The 22,361-nt window shown below is 42.6% G+C and overlaps 1 protein-coding gene across 1 annotated transcript in view; it reads right to left on the bottom strand.

The window, feature by feature from the left end:
- Positions 1–22,361, bottom strand: part of HEPACAM2 (HEPACAM family member 2) — a 97,687-nt gene that overhangs the window by 21,646 nt on the left and 53,680 nt on the right. Inside the window, exons 4-5 of the mRNA XM_075827719.1 lie at positions 11,280–11,576; positions 1,932–2,057 (exon numbers count right to left, since the gene is read on the bottom strand). Of these exons, the coding sequence (XP_075683834.1) occupies positions 1,932–2,057; positions 11,280–11,576 (423 nt within the window). The remainder of the gene's footprint in view (positions 1–1,931; positions 2,058–11,279; positions 11,577–22,361) is intronic.

The raw sequence follows: 22,361 nt of genomic DNA, 5'->3' as shown, positions 1-22,361 counted from the left end.
CGGCCCGGCACGGATGCAAAACTGAATGCAAACCGGCCGGGCAAAATGGCCGATTTTACCGGCCGACACTCGGGCTCGGGAACGACCCGGTCGTGTGAATCCCGCCTTAGAAGGTTCCCTTGACAATAAGCACAAAGTGTCCCCTTGATGGGATCCCAAGTGATCAGCTGTAAAATGTAGGGAACCTGGCAGTAGGTGTTTAATTTCCCTGCAGCGCCACCACAGGAAAAATAAAGTATTAGATAGTGTCCATTCATATCAATGTGTTGTCTGTGTAATACAGTACAGGACAGGTCCTCCAGAAAGAGACACGCTCTTTGTAACCACTTCCCCCTCTATTAATTCAGAATACCCTTGTACATATCCTTGTACATAGAGGGCAGTATTATAGTAGTTATTTTCTTGTATATAGGAGGAAATATTATAGTAGTTATATTCTTGTATATAGAGGGCAGTATTATAGTAGTTATATTCTTGTATATAGGAAGCAGTATTATAGTAGTTATATTCTTGCATATAGGGGGCAGTATTATAGTAGTTATATTCTTGTACATAAGGGGCAGTATTATAGTAGTTATATTCTTGTATATAGGGGGCAGTATTATAGTAGTTATATTCTTGTATATAGGGGACAGTATTATAGTAGTTATATTCTTGTACATAGGGGGCAGTATTGTAGTAGTTATATACTTGTACATAGGGGGCAGTATTATAGTAGTTATATACTTGTACATAGGGGGCAGTATTATAGTAGTTATAGTCTTGTATATAGGGGCAGTATTATAGTAGTTATATTCTTGTATATAGGGGGCAGTATTATAGTAGTTATATTCTTGTACATAGGGGGCAGTATTATAGTAGTTATATTCTTGTATATAGGAGCAGTATTATAGTAGTTATATTCTTCTATATAGAGGGCAGTATTATAGTAGTTATATTCTTGTACATAGGGGTTAGTATTATAGTGTTTATATTCTTGTATATAGGGGCAGTATTATAGTAGTTATATTCTTGTACATAGGGGGCAGTATTATAGTAGTTATATACTTGTATATAAGAGCAGTATTATAGAAGTTATATTCTTGTACATAGGAGCAGTATTATAGTAGTTATATTCTTGTACATAGGAGCAGTATTATAGTAGTTATATTCTTGTACATAGGGGCAGTATTATAGTAGTTATATCCTTGTATATAGGGGGCAGTATTATAGTAGTTATATTCTTGTACATAGGAGCAGTAATATAGTAGTTATATTCTTGTACATAGGGGGCAGTATTATAGTAGTTATATTCTTGTACATAGGGGGCAGTATTATAGTAGTTATATTCTTGTACATAGGGGGCAGTATTATAGTAGTTATATTCTTGTACATATGGAGCAGTATTATAGTAGTTATATTCTTGTATATAGGGGGCAGTATTATAGTAGTTATATTCTTGTATATAGGAGCAGTATTATAGTAGTTATATTCTTGTATATAGGAGGCAGTATTATAGTAGTTATATTCTTGTACATAGGGGGCAGTATTATAGTAGTTATATTCCTGTATATAGGAGGCAGTATTATAGTAGTTACATTGTTTTCCATAGGGGTCAGTATTGTATTAGTTAAATTCTTGTACATAGGGGGCAGTATTATAGTAGTTTGGGCTTTTGTCATGAAGATATTAGTGTGTCCGGCCAACAATTTTCTGTCAAAAATGTTCTGAATGTGGCTGTCACTTCCTCTACCTCACGTGTTAGATCATGGTAAACCAATAGGGGGTGACAATTTGCACGGGAGACAGAATTGTGACATCTAGACTATACATACAGTATTCAGCAGAACTTGTTTTGTAAACCGTGTATACTATATAAAGGCTCGGTGATTACACCTAAAACTATCCAATGACCTGTGTCTGTGGTGACTGATGGATAGACTGCTGCTTACCTCTTTGAAGTTGATATTTCTTCCACACAAATATGAAGCAAATGGACACAATTACAAATAGTGACACTCCTGTGATAGCTGCAAGTGGGGACAAGGAACTTGTTATCTGGGAGAGTTTTTCTGGGTCTGTTAAAAAAATAAAAATAAATTATTCATGTTTAATAAAAAGCTGATAAGGCCACATGTCACCGTCGGAGTTGTCATCCGGCTTTCACAAACTCCTTACGTTTTCAATTTATTAAAGAGGCTCTGTCACCAGATTTTGCAGCCCCTATCTGCTATTGCAGCAGATCGGCGCTGCAATGTAGATTACAGTAACGTTTTTATTTTTAAAAAACGAGCATTTTTGGCCAAGTTATGACCATTTTCGTATTTATGCAAATGAGGCTTGCAAAAGTACAACTGGGCGTGTTGAAAAGTAAAAGTACAACTGGGCGTGTATTATGTGCGTACATCGGGGCGTTTACTACTTTTACTAGCTGGGCGTTGTGTATAGAAGTGTCATCCACTTCTCTTCACAACGCCCAGCTTCTGGCAGTGCAGCACTGTGACGTCACTCACAGGTCCTGCATCGTGTCGGCACCAGAGGCTACAGTTGATTCTGCAGCAGCATCAGCATTTGCAGGTAAGTAGCTACATCGACTACTTTCTCTACATTAATCTATGGAGATCTATGTGTCACCCATCACAGGCTTCAGCAGTTCCTGTACCACACTAATATTACACAGGGGGGGGACGGGGGGGACAGAAACTTCTATCATCAGCTCCCACTGATACTTGGACAGGTTCCTGTCACACAGGTGTAGAAGAATATAGTGCAGCCTCCCTGTCTGTATACTTATGGTTTCTCAGCTTATTTAGGAGAATATAGAGAGAATGATAATCACAGTGTCCCCCAGCATGCAGAAATGGTATGGTCTATGCTGGTCATGTGATGCTGTGCTGAAGCTTTATGGGATTGATAGCAAAGCAGAGAGGAAGAGAAAGCTGGGGAAATCTAAGAATCAAGATGGAGGCTTATTTAAAGCACAGACAAGGCAGCAGTTCAAAAAGTAAGCACAGTATACATAAAATAATTGTAGAGTGTGGTATACAGTCAGGTGGGGGGTGCAGACGTGGAAAGTGGTGTCTCCACTGGAGGTCTTTTTAAAAAGTCGTTAATTTTTTAGGCACCATCTGCAACATCAATTGCAATGCTGGGGGTCTGGTATTGCAGCTCATCCTCATTCCCTTAAAGGGGTTGTCCACTTTGGACAATTCCTACTTGTTAGAATATTCCCTTGACAATAAGCTGATTACAAATTGTCCTTCTGCTGAGACCCCCACCTATCATCTGTGGGGAAACCTGGCAGTAAGTATTAACCCCTTCCCGACATTTGACGTATCCATACGCCAAAGTCGGGTAGGGGAAGTATGGAACGGGCTCACGGAGTAAACCCGCTCCATACGATGCTGGTGTCTGCTGTATGTTACAGCCGACACTTTAGAGTAACGAGCGGCATCGCGCTCGAGCGCAATCCCGCTCGTTTAACTCGTTAGATGCCACGGTCAATAGCGACTGCAGAATTTAAATCATTAGAAAGAGGGGGGCGACCCCCCTCTAAGAGCTCATTGCGCCCCCTGCAACGCAATCGGGCTTAATAGAAGCCTGTCAGAATCACGATATACTGCAATACATTAGTATTAAATCACTGTCAGTAATTCTAAATTTCTGTTAGTTTTCCCCAACATGTGTAGTTAAGATTATTTTCACTATGTCCACGTTGTAGTACGATTTGTTGCATTCAGTGCATTGTACACTTAGACTTCTAGAATGCTAGAAGATCTAATAGATTGATTGCTGTAGGCCCCTGAAGATTTGCGGCATAAATAGATAGCAATAATCAATGCCTCCAGCTAAATAATGTTAAATCACCCTGCTTCTCTGTCCTCCATGCTTTACCCTGCATCTCTGCTTGTTTACAATGGCTCCTGTGTAAAAGCACAAATCCAGAAAGAAGTCAGTGTATGAAGATGGATTTTTATTATAGCACTACATTTTTGGCAGAGCTTTTGCAAGCCCACTAGACATTGAGTATCATTGAGGTCTGAACTCCAGGGCATGAATACTTTGTATAGTCACTATATACATATATTGTGGTTTACAGTAGCAGCGTATGGCAGCGCACACATTCCACCTGCTGCGCGTATTATTATATCCTGTTGTTTGGTGCGGTTCTTTATTATAGTCATAACTGTGTCTTGCTATTGTTTGACTGTCACTCAGCACTCATCCCGCTGGTGAAGGCAGCTCATTGTATGCAGGCTGTCACTGTGTCACTGTCGGCAAACAGCCGCTGCTACATGTGTTTACTTTAATAATAAATGACAGCACGGGACATTCTGGACAGACCGGTTTGTTCAGTTCTGTGAAGAGCTGACACTGTGCCACTTCTCTCCTGGAAAAGTGTCAGACTTCTCTATGCATCAAATCAAGTGTTCATTATCTTACTATTAGGCTATGTTCACACAGGGCGGATACGCTACGTAAAAGCACACAGCATATCCGCCCTGGGCGCCGCAGGGAATTTCGGCCTAAAAAACGCACCAAAAACGCACAGCTGCACATAGAAAAAAAAAAAAAACACAACCTTACCCTCCGACATCCTGCAGCTCGGCCTCCTGGGATGACGTTTAATCCTATGTGACCGCTGCTTCCTGTGATTGGCTGGAGCGGTCACATGGGATGAAACGTCATCACAGGAGGCCGGCCTGGATGAAGAAACACAGACTTCAGGGTAAGTATACGTTTGTTTTTTTCTGAGTTGCGATTTTTCCGGTGGAATTCCGCCACAAAAAAGTACATCATCTGCTATTTGTTGCGGGTTTTACCTCCCATTGAATTCGATGGGGAAAACCCACAACACAGAAGCAGCGATTACACAAATACAATTGACACGCTGCGGATTAAAAAATAGCACCGCAAGTCAATTTGAGCGTTTTTTCAAAATATGTTGCTGAAAATACGTAGTACGCTACGTGTGAACTGACCCCTACAGTCGAGCTCCACCTATGATCAATATTGGTTCCATAATCAACAAACATAAAATATTTTTTTTTTCTTTTGTTGCTAGGTGAAAACTGTCAACAAGCAGGGTAGCTGCTGCTGATGGATCTTATTTTAACTGTATTCATTTTTAAAATATTTGTGTGTGCGAATATCTCAGATAACTTGGCTCAATACCATAGGATTATCTGAAGTCCGTAAACACAGAAGAGAGATGAATCTAATTAACATAGGAATATTTGAAGAAATGGACACGGTTAGAAAAACATAGCTTCTTTCTTTCACAAACAGTGCCACACCTGTCCACAGGTTGCGTGTGGTATAGCAGCTAAGCCCCATCCACTTTAAGGCTGGGTTCACACGTGGCGGAATTTCACTAAAATTCCGCTGCGGACACTCCGCAGCGTTAATCCGCAGCGGAGCCGTTTGTCCATTGACTTACACTTTAATTTAGCAGTGTTCGTTTAGACGAGGCGTAAAATTCCGCTGCGGAGCATAGGCTGCGGAGCGGAATTTGGTGTCCGCAGCATGCTCTGTCTGTTGCGGAGCAGTGGCGGACTCATGGCGGAATTTCTCCATTGACTTCAATGGAGATTCTAATTTCCGCAATGAAGTCCGCAGCTGTCATGCACATGTTATGTGTGCTGCGGATGCGTCTTGCTTTTTTGCCATGACATTTCTTCATTCTGGCTGGACCTATGTATTTCTAGGTCTACAGCCAGACTGAGGAAGTCAATGGGGCTCCCGTAATGACGGGAGCGTTGCTAGGCGACGTCAGTAAATAGTCACTGTCCAGGGTGCTGAAAGAGTTAAGCGATCGGCAGTAACTGTTTCTGCCCCCTGGACAGTGACTACCGATCACAATATACAGCAACCTGTAAAAAAATATAAGTTCATACTTACCGAGAACTCCCTGCTTCTGTCTCCAGTCCGGCTTCCCAGGATGACGTTTCAGTCTAAGTGACGGCTGCAGCCAATCACAGGCCAATCACAGGCTGCAGCGGTCACATGGACTGCCGCGTCATCCAGGGAGGTCGGGCTGGATGCCGAAAGAGGGACGCGTCACCAAGACAACGGCCGGTAAGTATGAAATTCGTTTACTTTCACTAGGGAAAGTGCTGTCCCTTCTCTCTATCCTGCACTGATAGGGAGAAGGGAAGCACTTTTCCCGCAGTCCGCAGCAGCTAGTCCGCATCAATTTACTGCACATTTTGTGCAGATCCGCAGCAGAATCTGCAACGCAGATTCTGTGCGGCATTGATGCGGACAGTTGCGGAGGAAATCCGCCACGTGTGGTCATGCCCTAATGGAGCGAAGCTGCAATACCAAACCCAATTCTGGAAAATAGCAGCCATGTTTTTGTAATTCTGAACAACCTCTCTAATACTTACATTGGGTATATATGTGTTAATGAGGTGGGACATTAAGGTGATAATGAGACAATTAAACCCACAGTGCATTCACACTCAATATACTCTATAGATTACAAATAAGAACAAAAGATCAGTCAACAGCAGCTTGCCAACAGTTTCCAGGTAACAATAAAAGATTGCATAGAATTAAGATGAATGGAACATTTTGTGTAATGAAAACATATTACAATGATGCTAAATTTAACATATGGCGATTATATGGTCTTTTGGCCCTCAAACAGTGGCTTGGGAGCCACATGTAGCTTGTGACCCCCAGCTGTGTGACTTGCATCAGAAGCCAGGCATATCAGAACAGTACCCATGTGGATGGTATAACATCTGTTTTCTGCAGTCAGGGCTTTTGTTATTGGTGGTGCAGCGGCAGAAGTCACAGCGCGGACCCCTCAGTTACATAACAATACACAAGTATTATAAGCTGCACATGGTAGGTGGGGGGGGGGGCCTGTAAATATCAATTAATATCCATTAACCCAGGTATGTGACAAGCAAATGTGGAACAATGCTTTGTCTATAGACCACAAATGGATGCAATAATGGCAATGTGGCTCAAATACATGGATAAATGCTGCAATACCAGACACAGCCATTGGACAAGAGTGGCGCTGTTTCTAGCAAAAAAAATGAAAACAAAAAAATACCCTTTTTTTTTAATTCTAACTTCTCCTTTAATTGTCCTGTATTTTTATTTTTTTAAAAACTCACATCTATCATTGTCCACAGCAGGGGGTCGCAACCTAAGGGCGTGACGGTGTTTCTACCACTATAAATGCCATGTTCCCTTTATTATGATGAACTTAAATGGATTTATCAAAGCCGTGTTTTATTAGTGATGATCTGTTTACATAAAACAATCCGTGTGTACAGCATCAATAGTGCAAGCCGAGCGCCACATTCTCTCCACCGTTTATGGTATCTATAGAATGGCCCGAAACATTTTAAAGGGGTGAGGACCTTGACCCTGTCCATACCGTATACATCCTGCAACACGCCCCCATGTGCCCGAATTTCCTGTAACATTACATTGTCTCATATCATTCACTTTTAGATGGGTTTTGTCTTTGTTTATGACGTTTAACCCCTTGCCACCGTAACCATTTTTTTGTTTTTCCATTTTTTTATTTTTTCCTCCCCATCTTCCACAAGCCATAACTTTTTATTATTTTTTTTGCCGTACAATTTGTAGTTTTTAACGGCATCATTTAATGTACTACGTGATATAGTGAAAAACGAGACTAAAATTCTTTGTGGGGTGGAATAGAAAAAAAAACTTTTTATCACTTTTTATTCTATTTTTATGGGAGTTAAAGGGGGTTTTTGGAGATAAAACTTGTATGTGTCAGGGTATGTTCACACAAGGTCATTACGTCCGTAATTGACGGACGTATTTCGGCCGCAAGTACCGGACCGAACTCAGTGCAGGGAGCCGGGCTCCTAGCATCATAGTTATGTACGATGCTAGGAGTCCCTGCCTCTCCGTGGAACTACTGTCCCGTACTGAAAACATGATTACAGTACGGGACAGTTGTCCGGCAGCGAGGCAGGGACTCCTAGCGTCGTACATAACTATGATGCTAGGAGCCCGGCTCCCTGCAGTGTGTTCGGTCCGGTACTTGCGGCCGAAATACGTCCGTTAATTACGGACGTAATGACCTTGTGTGAACATACCCTTTTAATGCTTTAAACTTGGGAATGTGAATACATTTGTAAAGTACTTACAGTATCCAAATTGGCCCCGTTTCCCGATGCTGCTGTGGGGCACATGACCGGTGACGTCACTCTCTGCCCGCCGTGTTTACCATCCGTATACCTGTTACGTGGTGTAATTATTCAAATTTTCTTCCGGGTATACGACACATCGCTGGTGACGTGCCGTGTATGCGCTGTTCTGTTATACAGCCTGTAACGCGCATACGCGGTCCCTGCTGTTCTCTCGAGAAATACGCCACAAATACGGCGATACCAAATGAAGTTGTATATTTTTTATTTTGTAGTATAGTTTTTATGTTTCATAACTTTTGTACAATGAAAAAATGTTATACATTTTTATGGGGGGGTTTTCCGTCGACGTAGCCGTAGGATGGCTTGTTTTTTACGCAACGAGTTGTAGTTTTTATTGGCACCATTTAGGGGTACATATAATTTAGTGAATAACTTTTATTTAAAAAAATTTGGGGGGGGGGGTAAAAAAGGCAAATCTGCCATCGTAGTTTTGTTTTTTTCTTTATACCATGTGCCGTGTGGTAAAAATCTCCATTCTACGGGTAGTTACAATTGTGGCGGTGCCCTATATGTATTTTTATTATTGTTTACTATTTTTAGCAAATACATTTTTTTTTTAAATTAAAAAAGGGGTTTATTTATTTTTTGGGGGGGACTTTTTTTTTAAACTAAACTTTACCTAACTTTTTTTTTTGGCCCACTAGGGGACCAATGAAGCTGCAATCATTTGTATAATGCTATCGGTATACACTTGAATAGTACAACGCTGCAATAGCGTGCACAGTCAATACAAATGTAACAGCGTGCGCAAGTAGGAAGGAAAATTAAATCCATGTAAACAATGAAGAGGCTGCTTTGCTTGTACGAGCGATGCGGCCCCTTCAAAACAGCTGATCGGCGGGGTTGCCGAGAGTTGGACCCCCACCGATCTAATACTGATGACCTATCCTAAAGCTATTCATTTTAAAATCCAGGATAACCCCTTTAACTGTTTGTCTCTGCAGATTTGGAGCTCTGTATCAGAAAAAAATTAGCCCCGACCGCTATAAAGATATGTTATGACATTTTTAGGCGCAGATATTTGGATCTATTTACATAATTTTTCTAACATATTTATATCCCATTCATGTCTGTAGGATGCAAAAGTGCAATTTGTCATGCAGCAATCTACAAGTATGGGTCCTCTAAAAAAATAATAACAATAATAATTTAAAAATGTGTGTGTGTGTATATATATATATATACGCATCCTAATATCATTCTTTTGTCCCCAGCACCCATTTGTCCAGTGGTAGTCAGACATTCTTACGGTGTTTAGAAGATGAGAACCAAAACCTTCCATTCCCCCTATTTGTAGAAAGAGATACAGGATCTATCTAATCTATCTATCTATCTATCTATCTATCTATCTATCTATCTATCTATCTATCTATCTATCTATCTATCTATCTATCTATCTATCTATCTATCTATCTATCTATCTATCTATCTATCTATCTATCTATCTATCTAATCTATCTAATCTATCTAATCTATCTAATCTATCTAATCTATCTAATCTATCTATCTTGCAAACGAAACCTATCGTTTCCATTTGATTCCCGTGCATGGGTTCCCCTGACGGAATGGTCTGACGGAACCTATGAATGGAACCTCGGCGCAGATGTGAACAAAACCTTAGACCACAAATATCAGCGATATCTGGCACATTTCCACATCATTCATTTTGTCATAATGGCGCCATTGTGGTTGGCCCTGTGACCTTGCAGCACTTGGGTCCCCGGACCAAGTACAACCAGGACGATATCTATGTGGAGTTTGCATGTTCTCTCCATGCTTGTGAGAAGTTCTTTATGTTACTCCAGTTTCCTGCTCCACATACTGATGTGGTTTTTTTTGGCCTCCTATGATCATTTGCTGAGTGCAGATGTGTTCGGACATGAGCTGGATAAATAGGTCCATTCTTTCTTGCTGGCAGCGGTACGATAATAGAAAGGGAAGCCAATCGTTCACTGACTGCTGTCAGGATTTGGGGCATACAGCCTACAAGTCAATTTCAACTGATCCAGAGCTACAAATCCCCAGCATACTGTATACATAGATTTAAAGGCAACGTGTTTTTGTTTTTATAAAAATGTGTATCAGAGTGTTTGGTGCAACTTTCTAATTAAATTTTATTAAAAATTATTCTTACTTTTTGAGATACAGCTGCTTTGTATCCTGTATATAGAGCAGCTGTATCTCGCGCTGAAACCTGAACCATCAGGTCAGCTGGACTGATTGGTTCAGTATCAGCGGGTCCTGCGTGTCCCTGGCAGTTTATAACTTATATGTGATCAATTAAAGGTGGAATCCGCGTGTCAGAAACAGCAGCAACCGCTGACACTGAGACAGTCCGTGCCACTGACCTGTTGTGTACAGGTTCCAGCGCTAGATACAGCTGCTCTATATACAGGATACAGTGACAGTAAATCCTGCGTATCTCTGACAAGGAGGATTGAGTTGTTACCAATCACATCTAAGTTCATAACTTAGATGTGATTGATTACAGGTGGATCCTGCGTGACCCACTGACACTGAACCCGTCAGTGCCGCTGACCTGATGGATTCAGGTTTCAGCGCAAGATACAGCTGCTCTGTATACAGGATACAAAGCAGCTGTATCTCAAAAAATAAAAATAATATTTATTAAAATGTAATTAGAAAGTAGCACCATCATACACATTTTTATTTAAAAATAAATAATAACGTTTTCGAATGTGTACATAGCCTTTAAATAAGAAAATGCTGGTTACCTACAGTCACCACTAGGGGGAGCTTAGGAGCTTTCTGCATAACTGTCTACTGTTTTTCTTTTTTATTCAATTCAATGTATAAATTGTATGCACTAAGCTCATAAGCTCCCTCTACTGGTGGCTGCTGGAAATCTGATTTTTATTATTGAACTATGTCTATGCTGGGTATTTGTAGCTCTGTATCAGAAAAATAGAGCTCTGACTGCTTATGTTAAAAAAAATACATATTTTAGACGTATTTAGATTAAAAAAACGGTGTTCACAAAACTGATGAAAGCTGATATCTTACAAGCATCAAAATATAAATGTTTACATCACTGTATGCAGGTTACGTAGACAATATATATGCTCCTACCAATGGGTGTGATGATGACCGTAAACTGCGTCTCCTCCCCTTTCCCGGTGATGTTGTTGTACGCACGGCACAGATAATCCACCGTTTTTTGCCCGACTTTCTCAGAGAGGAGTTTGAAGTAAGGTCCATAGTTGACGATCTCGGTGGAGTTGTTGCCCCTTTGGATCCAGGCGCAGGTATTTGGGGGATTGGAGTCAGCAGAGCAGTCGAAACGAACTGACTCTCCATTATCAATGGTGAAGACTTCTCCAACCTTAAATCCTTTGTCTGAGATCACACGTAACCCGTAAGGTCCATCTGTCAAAAAGTAGATGTGAGTAATGTGGGACATATCAACGAGTATAAAATATACAAAAAGCCTTGAATAAATCAAATCAAATATTCTATATAATATACATCTGAAAAGGATTGTAGAACTCCATACATAGGCTTTAGTACAAGCCCATTCAGGTATATGGGATGGACTCTCTCTTGTGAACAGACCCTTACAAATCTTCCCCCTATCCTGATAGTTTGCTACAATGTATCAGTGCAGGTAAAATGTATCTGTCTGTACTCCAGGCAGTTTATCTCACAGAGGATCATCCAGACTGAATACAATAGTAGCAAACTCTCAGCTGTGAGAAGTATTAGTTCTGTATGGGCTTTTTAGCTTATTGATATAAACAAGAATGCTTTCATTCACTGACAGCAAACAGGGTTATTGAAAATGCTAAGGAATTCAAACACAAAAATATATTATAACTCTTCAGAACCTGTCATTATACAGCGATTAAGCGTCATTTAAATTAGACTGGAAAATAAGAATTTCCCCTTAGGGTATGTTCACACGGCCTATTTACGGACGTAATTCGTGCGTATTTGCCCCGAATTACGTCTGAAAATAGCGCCTCAATAGCGCTGACAAACATCTGCCCATTGAAAGCAATGGGCAGACGTTTGTCTGTTCACACGAGGTGTATATTTACGCGCCGCTGTCAAATGACGGCGCGTAAATAGACGCCCGCGTCAAAGAAGTGACCTGTCACTTCTTTGGCCGTAATTGGAGCCGTTATTCATTGACTCCAATGAAAAGCAGCGCCAATTACGTCCGTAATGGACGCGGCGTTCAAGCGCCTGCACATGCGCTGAAATTACGGGGATGTTTTCAGGCTGAAACATCCCCGTAATTTCAGCCGTAACGGATGCTGCCGTGTGAACATACCCTTAAAAAAAAATTACAAGTAAAGATGAGCAAATTTTATCGCCCTATCTTATTTTCGCTGATTCACAAAAGGGTGAGCCATTCGCCGGCCATTAGGATGCACTTGCAAATCCATTTGTAGGATTTGATATTCACTTATGGCAAATCTAAGAAAATAATTATCGGATTGATTGTATTCCATGGACGGGTGAATCTGCAAATTGGTGTTCGCTATATCTTTTTATTTTACAAAACTGGGGACAACCAACATGGCCGCCATTACAACTTCCTTTAGGCTTGATTCACACACTGCATTTTCCTATGTTTTTCATGGTAGTTTTTGCAGCATTTTTTAGTGTGGCCAGATGTTACATTAAAGGGTAACTAAACGTTCAACAAACTTCGGACTTGTCATAGTGACATGTCAGAAGTTTTGATTGGTGGGGGTCCGAGCACTGAGACCCTCACCAACCACTAAAACGAAGCGGCAAAAGTGCTTGTGTGAGCGCCGAGCCGCTTCGTGTCTGTTCAGCTTTTTCCAGAAATCGATGTATCGGTGTACGGACTTAATAGAAAGTCTATGGGCCCGCACTCCGATACATCGGCTTTCCGGAAAAAGCCAAATAGAAACAAAGCGGCTGAGCGCTCACATGAGCACTTTTGCCGCTTTGTTTTAGCGATTGGTGGGGGTCTCAGTGCTCGGATCCCCACCGATCAAAACTTCACTATAAACATGTCAGAAGTTTGTTGAACGTTTAGTTACCCTTTAAAGTCTATCGTAAAATATCAAAGACTGTGTAAGGGCACGGCCACACGTGGCGGATTTCCTCCGCAACTGTCCGCATCAATGCCGCACCTAATCCGGGTTGTGGATTACGGCTGCGGATCTGCCCAAAATGTGCAGAAAATTGATGCGGACTAGCTGCTGCGGACTGCGGAAAAAGTGCTTCCCTTCTCCCTATCAGTGCAGGATAGAGAGAAGGGACAGCACTTTCCCTAGTGAAAGTAAACGAATTTCATACTTACCGGCCGTTGTCTTGGTGACGCGTCCCTCTTTCGGCATCCAGCCCGACCTCCCTGGATGACGCTCCAGTCCATGTGACCGCTGCAGCCTGTGATTGGCCTGTGATTGGCTGCAGCCGTCACTTAGACTGAAACGTCATCCTGGGAGGCCGGACTGGAGACAGAAGCAGGGAGTTCTCGGTAAGTATGAACTTCTATTTTTTTGACAGGTTGCTCTATATTGGGATCGGTAGTCACTGTCCAGGGGGCAGAAACAGTTACTGCCGATCGCTTAACTCTTTCAGCACCCTGGACAGTGACTATTTACTGACGTCTCCTAGCAATGCTCCCGTCATTACGGGAGCCCCATTGACTTCCTCAGTCTGGCTGTAGACCTAGAAATACATAGGTCCAGCCAGAATGAAGAAATGTCAAGTTAAAAAAGCAAGACGCATCCGTAGCACACATAACATGTGCATGACAGCTGCGGACTTCATTGCGGAAATTAGAATCTCCATTGAAGTCAATGGAGAAATTCCGCCATGAGTCCGCCACTGCTCCGCAACAGACAGAGCATGCTGCGGACACCAAATTCCGCTCCGCAGCCTATACTCCGCAGGGGAATTTTACGCATCGTCTAAACGAACACTGCTAAATTAAAGTGGAAGTCAATGGACAAACGGCTCCGCTGCGGATTAACGCTGCGGAGTGTCCGCAGCGGAATTTAAGTGAAATTCCGCCACGTGTGAACCCAGCCTAACTAACCAAGTGTAGAGCAGACGTACAAATAATATTACCCACACCAAATGTCTTTCGAATGTGGGGTTGACTCGGGGGTCGGCCACAGCTTTATTTTGAAAATAATTATATTCATTTTAATATAAAATAACTTTATCTATAAATAACATTATCCAAAAACTCAATGACCTAAACCAGAGATCAACAAAACCTGAATGCCAGCCTATTCCTAAGGGCATGTAGGTAATAAACTAAAACCCCCGCCAGCTGTGGCATAAACCGACATGACAAATCAAGCATTGAACATCGATCAAAAATGGAAAATAAAAGCAGTATCTACGTCTCGTTTTTTTTTTTTTTTTTTTATAATGCGCTTATGATTTTTTTTTAGTTGTTATGCAGTTACTTATGTATTTATGTTTTTTTTTGTTTTGTTTTGTTTTGTTTTTTTAAGAATGCGCTTATTATTTTTTCGTTCTTATGTCTTTATTCATTTATTGACATAAAATAAGAGACACAAAACGTAACAATCACCAAAGTGTAAAAGACCGAAACGCACCATCTCCATCAACCATGGTAAACCTGGCAGGGAGGGCGGGACATTTTTACAGTCAAAGAGGAAGTACAGGGGGAGTGATGAGGTTATAAGCTCCTCCCCTATTAGCATAACCACACCCCCTTCCCACTCACAGGCTATCACTCAAGCCCCGAAACAGAGAGAGAAAGGAGGGGTAAGAGGGGGATGCCGTGCACTTCTCCTTCCTACAGAAACTAAGTTATCCCCTACCTGGCAACAGTCCCAGGCTCAGTGGCTACAACGCCTGCGAGCCCATGATGCGCTACTTACAACTGTATTTTGGTTTGTGGCATTTTTAAATCAATTTTGTGGTCAGTGGCGTTTTTTCAGGCGTTTTCCCCATAGGTTTCTCTATAGGACTTCAAGGATGCCAAAAAAAACAACGTACGTACAAAATGACACTAGATTAAAAACAATTAAATTAAAAATGATGACATTTGAATAACGCTAGCATTTTTAGAAGCTTTTGATGCAGCTTAAATTTCCTGAAAATTTCTGTGTGTGAAGAAGTCCTAAAGCCTTACGGGGGGGGGGAGCGTTATTCCCTATCTTGGAGCGGTTTCCTTCATTTTTTTGATGCATTTTTGAATTTGCTTAATTTAAAAAAACGCCTATGGAAAAACATGTAAAAAAAGAGCTTCAAAAAGGGGCAAAAAAAATCAAGGAACGCTTGTATTTCAAAATCTACTTACAAAATCCTGAAGGAATTCTTAGGCTTTATTCAGACGAAAGGGAAAAACGTCCGTGCAACGCGCGTGATTTTCACGCGCGTTGCACGGACCTATATTAGTCTGTGGGGCCGTGCAGACATGTCCGTGATTTTTACTCAGCGTGAGTCCGGTGAAAAAAAGTCACGACATGTCCGTTCTTTGGGCGTTTTTCGCGCATCATGCACCCATTGAAGTCAATGGGTGCGTGAAAACCACGCATGTCGCACGGAAGCACTTCCGTGCGAACAGCGTGATTCGCGCAGCAGCTGTGAAAAGGATGAATGAAAACAGAAAAGCACCACGTGCTTTTCTGTTTACAAACATCCAAATGGAGTGTCATAATGATGGCGGCTGCGAGAAAAGCACACAGCCGCGCATCATATGCTGATGCCCCACTGAGCTGTTAAGTGCCTTTTGTGCAGGCAAAACACCAGGTTTTTGCGTGCGCAAAAACGGCACGCTCGTCTAAATCCAGCCTTAGGCAGATTTTTTTGCTTGTTAGAAAACGCTGCTTGCACATACCCTTAACCTGTTCACGCACCACGAAGTCTATTGCGTCGTGGTGCGGGGGTGATGTTTGGAGCAGGCTCGCTCGCCGTGCGCCGTATGACACCCGGGACTAACAGCCAGGAACAGCGATCACGCTGTTCCTGGCCATTTAACCCATTAGATGCTGCGATCAAGCACGATCGCAGCATCTAAGGAGTTAGAAATAGGGGCGGTGCACCCCTCTGACAGCTCATAGGCCCCCACGTGATGCGATCGGGGGGCGTCCCAATGGTTGTCATGGGCTGCCTTTCTTCATCTGCTATTAAGCCCTACCTCTGGCAGGGCTTAACAGGAGCCTGTAAAAATGACATGTGCATTATACCAGCGATCTACTGATCACTGGTTCAATTCCCCTAGGGGGACTAATAAAATGTGTAAAAGACAGTTAAATACAATTTTTAGTAGTGTAAAAAAAAAAATAATAATTAAAACTTAAAAAAAAAAAATTTTGCCATTTTTCCTCTGAAGTAATGTAAAAAAAATATATACAAAATTGGTATCGCTGCGTGCGTAAAAGACGAAACTATTACGATATAGCATTATTTAATGCACACAGTAAAAAGAAAATATATAAAAACTTCAGAATCGCTGTATTTTGGTCACTTCATATCCCACAAGAAATTAAGTAAAGTGATCAAAAAGTTTCATGTAGCCCAAAATGGTGCCAATAGAAACTAGAACTCGCCCCGTAAAAAATAATTCCTCACACTGCTAAATTAACTGAAAAATAACAAAGTTACGGCTCGCAGAATTTGGCGACAAAACACAAATTTTATTTTTAACAATTAGTTTCTTCCTTGTAAAAGTAGTAAAACATAAAAAAAACTATATAAATTTGATATGTCCGTAATTGTATTGACTGGTAAAATAAAGTTAACGTGCCATTTTTACCTTACGGTGAAAGTCGTAAAAACGAAACCGCTCAAAAGATTGAGGAATCAGGTTTTTTCCTATTCCACCCTACAAAGAGTTATTTTTCAGTTTCCCAATACTTTATATGGTACAATAATTTATTCTGTGAAAAACGACAACTCGTCCCGCAAAAAACAAGCCTTCATATGGCACTATTGACGGAAAAATAAAAAAGTTATGGCTTTTGGAAAGTGGGGAGGAAAAAATGAAAACGAAAATCCCAAAAATGGCTGCGGCGGGAAGGGTTATGTTCAAGCGAAAACAGACCCTGATTTTCAGCCGTTTTTTAAGCAACTAGCGGTTTTTACGGCCGTTTTTGGAGCTCTTTTTCTATTGAGTCAATGAAGTGACATGCACTTCTTTTTACGGTGCGTCTTTTTACGCGCCGTTATTGGAAAATGAGGCATGAAATAACGCCCCGTAGGAACAGAACGCCGTATTTCCCATTGACATCAATGGGCAGAAGTTTGTAGGCGCTTTGCTTCCGATTTTCCAGCAGTTTTTTGGAACGTTTACGGCTCGAAAAACGGCTGAAAATAGCCCGTGTGAACATACCCTTAAGGTGGTCACCCAGCTTTTCTGGAACCCTGAACATCAAATCTGCCCAGTTCTGCAGCCATATGAGAACAAGTCATGTAGCATGTCTATGAAGCTGCGGAAATAATTTCGGAGAGATGGGTGGGAGCCCAGTACATTCAGTAATGCCAGCATATAACTAATAGTGGTCTGAAGATAATGTTTTAGGAAGAGGACTTAGAATATTGAAATAAAAACGGGGATCAGGATTCCCTAATCTATTAGCCAAAATGGCTACAAAGAGTATCTCTTCCTCTGGAGGACCTAACACGTCCCTGCATTACATAGACAACCCATTGATTTTAATGAGAACTGTGTAATACTTATTTTCCCCTATGGTGGCGCTGCTGGAAAATGAAACACTTGCTGCCAGGTTCCCCACAGATTGCAGTTGATCAAGGATGGCTGAGGAGCAGTACACCATGTGATCAGCTTATTGTCATGGGAACCTTCTAACAAAAAGGGATTGTCCAAAGCCAAAAACCTCTTTAGGCCCTATTCACACAGAGTAAAACCGGATCGCGGGGAAAAAGAAGCGTCATGCCCTATCTTGGGGCGTTTACGTCTCTCACCTCCCATTGATATCAATAGGAGGCAGAGAAAACGTTTTTCACTGCGTTTTTGCCTGTGGCGCTCAATGGCCACGGGCGAAAAACGCAGCAAATGGCATGCAGGCAGATCAAAATCTGCCTCAAAATTCCAGATGGAATTTTGAGGCCGAATTTTCTGCCTGCAAAAAAACTCAGTGTGAACATGGCCTAAATATCTTTTAGGGCCTGTTCACATCAGCGTTGGCTTTCCATTAAGGGGTCCCGTCGGAGGTTTCCGTCGGTTGAACCCCTCAATTGAAAGGCAAACGGAAAACTTAGCTTCAGTTTGCATCACCATTGATATCAATGGTGACGGAAACATTGCTAACGGTTTCCGATTGTCACCATTACGTCAGGTTTCCGTTTTTTTTGAAGGAATCAAAACGGAGCCCCTCAACGGAAAGCCAACGCTGATGTGAACTGGCCCTAAATGGTATAAACAAGTATATTTTGGGGGAAAAAAGTTAAATATTTGTTTTTCTTTTCCATACACCTAATTATTTCAGACACCAAAATCACCTACAACATTTTCAATGTACAATGTATTTTTAGTTTCACGTACCCGCTACATGTGTAAATAAAAAGTAGAAAACTGTATAAAAACCAGCAAACATGTCAGCGATGTCTGTCGACAACAACAATAATTCAACTGTAAAAAACAAAGGACAACACTAAGCAATTAGCACCTTGTTATAAACCCAAACACATGGAGCAGATGGAGCAGCACTATGTGCCATATGTACATCTATTCCGTAATTTCCTGGCCCCTGCGGATATCAAGTATCAGATCAGTGCAGCTTCATGTGCTGGAAATCAGAGGGTTACAAGGGGCCCAATGATTTCTATAGACTTCTATTGTATTTAGTGAATGTCTGCAGTTCCCTCCGGCTGATATAGGGAATTTATGATTACAGCTCTGCTCTCTATTAGGCCGCGTTCACACGTAACGTAAATACTGCAGAAAATCCGCAGCAAAAGGCCTCTCACACACGAGCGTGTTCGGTCTGTGATATATGGTCCGCATGTCGGCAGTATTTCCCGGAACACACTGCAGGGAGCCGGGCTCCTAGCATCATAGTTATGTACGATGACAGGAGTCGCTGCCTCGCTGCGGGACAACTGTCCCGTACTGTAATCATGTTTTCAGTACGGGACAGTAGTTCCGCGAGAAGGCAGGCACAACTAGCGTCATACATAACTATGATGCTAGGAGCCCGTGTTCAGTCTGGGAAATGCGGCCGACATGCGGACCGTATAACACGGACCGAACACGCTCGTATGTAGGAGGCCTAATACAGTAGCAGCAAATGGAAGAGATTTTACGCGCAGCATAAATGATAAGCGTAAAAACAGCTCAGAAATTGACCTACGGCGTGTTTGTTTTAATCCGCAGCATGTCAATTGTATTTGCGTAATCGCTGCTTTTGTGTTGCGGGTTTTCCTAACTGAATTGAATGAGGAGGTGAAACCCGCAACAAATAGCAGAGGTTGGGATTTTTGCGGCGGAAAAGCTGCAACTTACCTAGAATTCTGTGCTTCTTCATCCGGCTGCAGGACGTCAGAGGGTAAGTATGAAACGATTTTTTACGTGCAGTTTTCCGCAACGGACATTCCGGCCAAAAAACTGCATTACAATTTGGTGAGGTTTTTCGGCACGGAATTCCCTGCGGCCACCAGCGTATCCTCCCTGTGTGAACTTACCCTAAGGGCATGTTCAGATTTGGCGGAATTTTTCTGCTGCGGTTAAGCAATGTATTTGCAGCAAAATTTGCATATTTGACAGGTAGTTCAGACGTTGCGGATATCACGGCAGACCAGCCACAGGTTTCAACCTTTGCATTGCAAAGGCTGAAATCCGTAGTGAAAATCCGCTACTTCTCTGCTGGCGACCATGCATGCTGTGGAATTAAAATTCTGCACCGCAGTCTATTTTCCGCAACGTCTGCACTAAGTTATCTAAAAAGCCATAAAAAGTCATGAAAAAAAGTCCTCTGCGGATTTCAACAGCAATTCCACCACGTCTGAACGTGCCCAAAGGGTACAGACCCACGTAGCAGAGTGCGCAAACCTCAGCCATATGCGGTAGGCGATGGCGGCCATGGTAGATTGTTAATGGCCGTGCGGTTTTGCAGTTAAAGCTGCTGTTTACCTGAAAAATAATTAACAATCTATTTAAAACTCCCCACCCACCACATGCGGACGTGGTTTGTGTATGCCGTTACGTGGGACAGCACCCTTAGGGTCTATTCACATAATGCGGTCAAATCGTAATTTGATTGCCACGATTAAGGTGAAATCGTGGCAAGATGTTTTTGTTTTTTTTATAAAACAGCAGCATTTAAATGAACTGCAATTTGACTGCACCTTGTGAATATATCCTTAGGCTGGATTCACACATCGCGTAATTGTTGCAGGTAAGTTCCTCCTTTATACTTCCTATTCCTTATGAAACCACTTTTGGCTTTGGCTCAAAGATCTGCATCAAAATCTGCAACAAATACGCAATGTGTGAATCCAGCCATAGGTTGCCTGTACACACACCTGCTGGTTTTTGGCCACAAGGCTTGTACATGTGAAGCACAAGGTTTCAGCAGCACTCTGCCGCTACATGCATACCTCCCAACCGTCCCGGATTCAGCGGGACAGTCCCGGGCAGCCAGGGGTTTGTCCTGCTGTCAACTGTATCTGCATCCTCAGGATGCAGATACAGTTTAACTCAATTCTAAAGCAGGGAACCATCAGCTCCCTGCTTCAGAATTAGTTCATAGCGGAGGAGCAGATAGAGCTCTTCCACTCACCGAGGACTCCCCGGGCACAGCGCTACTTTACTCGGTGCTTGGGGAAGCCCTTGACATCACAGTCCATATATGGACAGTGACGTCAGTGGCTACTGCTTGAGCGGAATCCCCGTTGCCAATGATCTGGCTGGGGATTCCGCTCCTAGAGGAAACCTGTGAGGTCACTGTCCATATATGGACGTTGACGTCAGGGGCTCCTCCAGGAGCGGAATCCGTGGCCAGGGTCGGCAACAGGGATTCCGCTCAAGGAGTAGCCACTGACGTCACTGTCCATATATGGATAGTGACATCAGGGCTTCCCTCTAGGAGCAGAATCCCCGGCCTATGATCTGGCTGGGGATTCCACTCCTAGAGGGAGTCCCAATGGCGCTGTCTACAGGGGGGGTGTCGCTATCTTTAAGGGGTTGTGGCACTATCTGCTTGAACACTGGCACTATATAGGGGCACTATCTACAGGTGACACTGTGGTGCTATCTACATGGGCACTGTGTCACTATCTAGAAGGGCACTGGCACTAAGGGCAGCTAGGGGGCATTATACTGTATGGGGCAGCTATGGGGACATTATACTGTATGGGAGCATCTGTGTGGGCATTATACTGTATGGGTGGCACTACACTGTATGGCGCAGCTATGGAGGCATTATGCTTTATGGGGGAATTTGGTCATTGTACTGCATGGGGGCATCTGTATGGGCATTATGCTGCATGGGAGAATCTGTGTGCGCATTGTACTGTATGGGGGCATCTGTGTGGGCTTTATACTGTACGGGGGCATCTGTGTTGGCCTTATACTATATGGGTGCATCTATGGGGCAGTATACTGTATGGTGGCAGCTATGGGGACATTATACTGTATGGTGGCAGCTAGAGGGCATTATACTGTGTGGGGGCAGCTATTTGGTATTATACTATGCGGGAGGCACCATGGGAGAATGATATTGTGTGGGCTGAACCAGGTGCGTATGGGCATGGATCGGGTGGGATTAGAGGCGTGGCGTAAAAGGAAAAAAAATTGCCGTGACGAGCTGCATGCGCCGCATCGGTTGTCCCTCTTTGTGACACTTTAAATTTGGATGGTATGTACAGATAACCTAAGACCGGGTTCCCACGTAAACGCAACGTAATTCTGTGTGTAAACTCTGCAGCATTTATAGTAGCAGCAAAAAAAATCTCTGCGGAAGAAATCTGCAGCGAAAACTGTCGTAAACAGTTTTTAATCTGCATTATGTGAATTTATGCTGACGTCTGTGTCCATTTATGGACAGTGATGTCATTGGCTTCTCTTGGAGTGGAATCCCCGGTCATAGCGTCGGCAATGCTGTGGTCGGGGATTCCACTTCAGGAGTTGACCCTGATTTCACTGTCCATATATGGACAGAGACATCAAGCGCTCCGTCCAGGAGCGGAATCCCCGGCCTCCGAGGGTTTCCGCTCCTTCAGGGAGCT

This window comes from Rhinoderma darwinii, chromosome 5 (genome assembly GCF_050947455.1).
Source record: "Rhinoderma darwinii isolate aRhiDar2 chromosome 5, aRhiDar2.hap1, whole genome shotgun sequence".
Taxonomy (NCBI): Eukaryota; Metazoa; Chordata; class Amphibia; order Anura; family Rhinodermatidae; genus Rhinoderma; species Rhinoderma darwinii.
The sequence above is the reverse complement of the archived record's forward strand: the minus strand, read 5'-3'. Positions and strand labels throughout refer to the sequence as shown.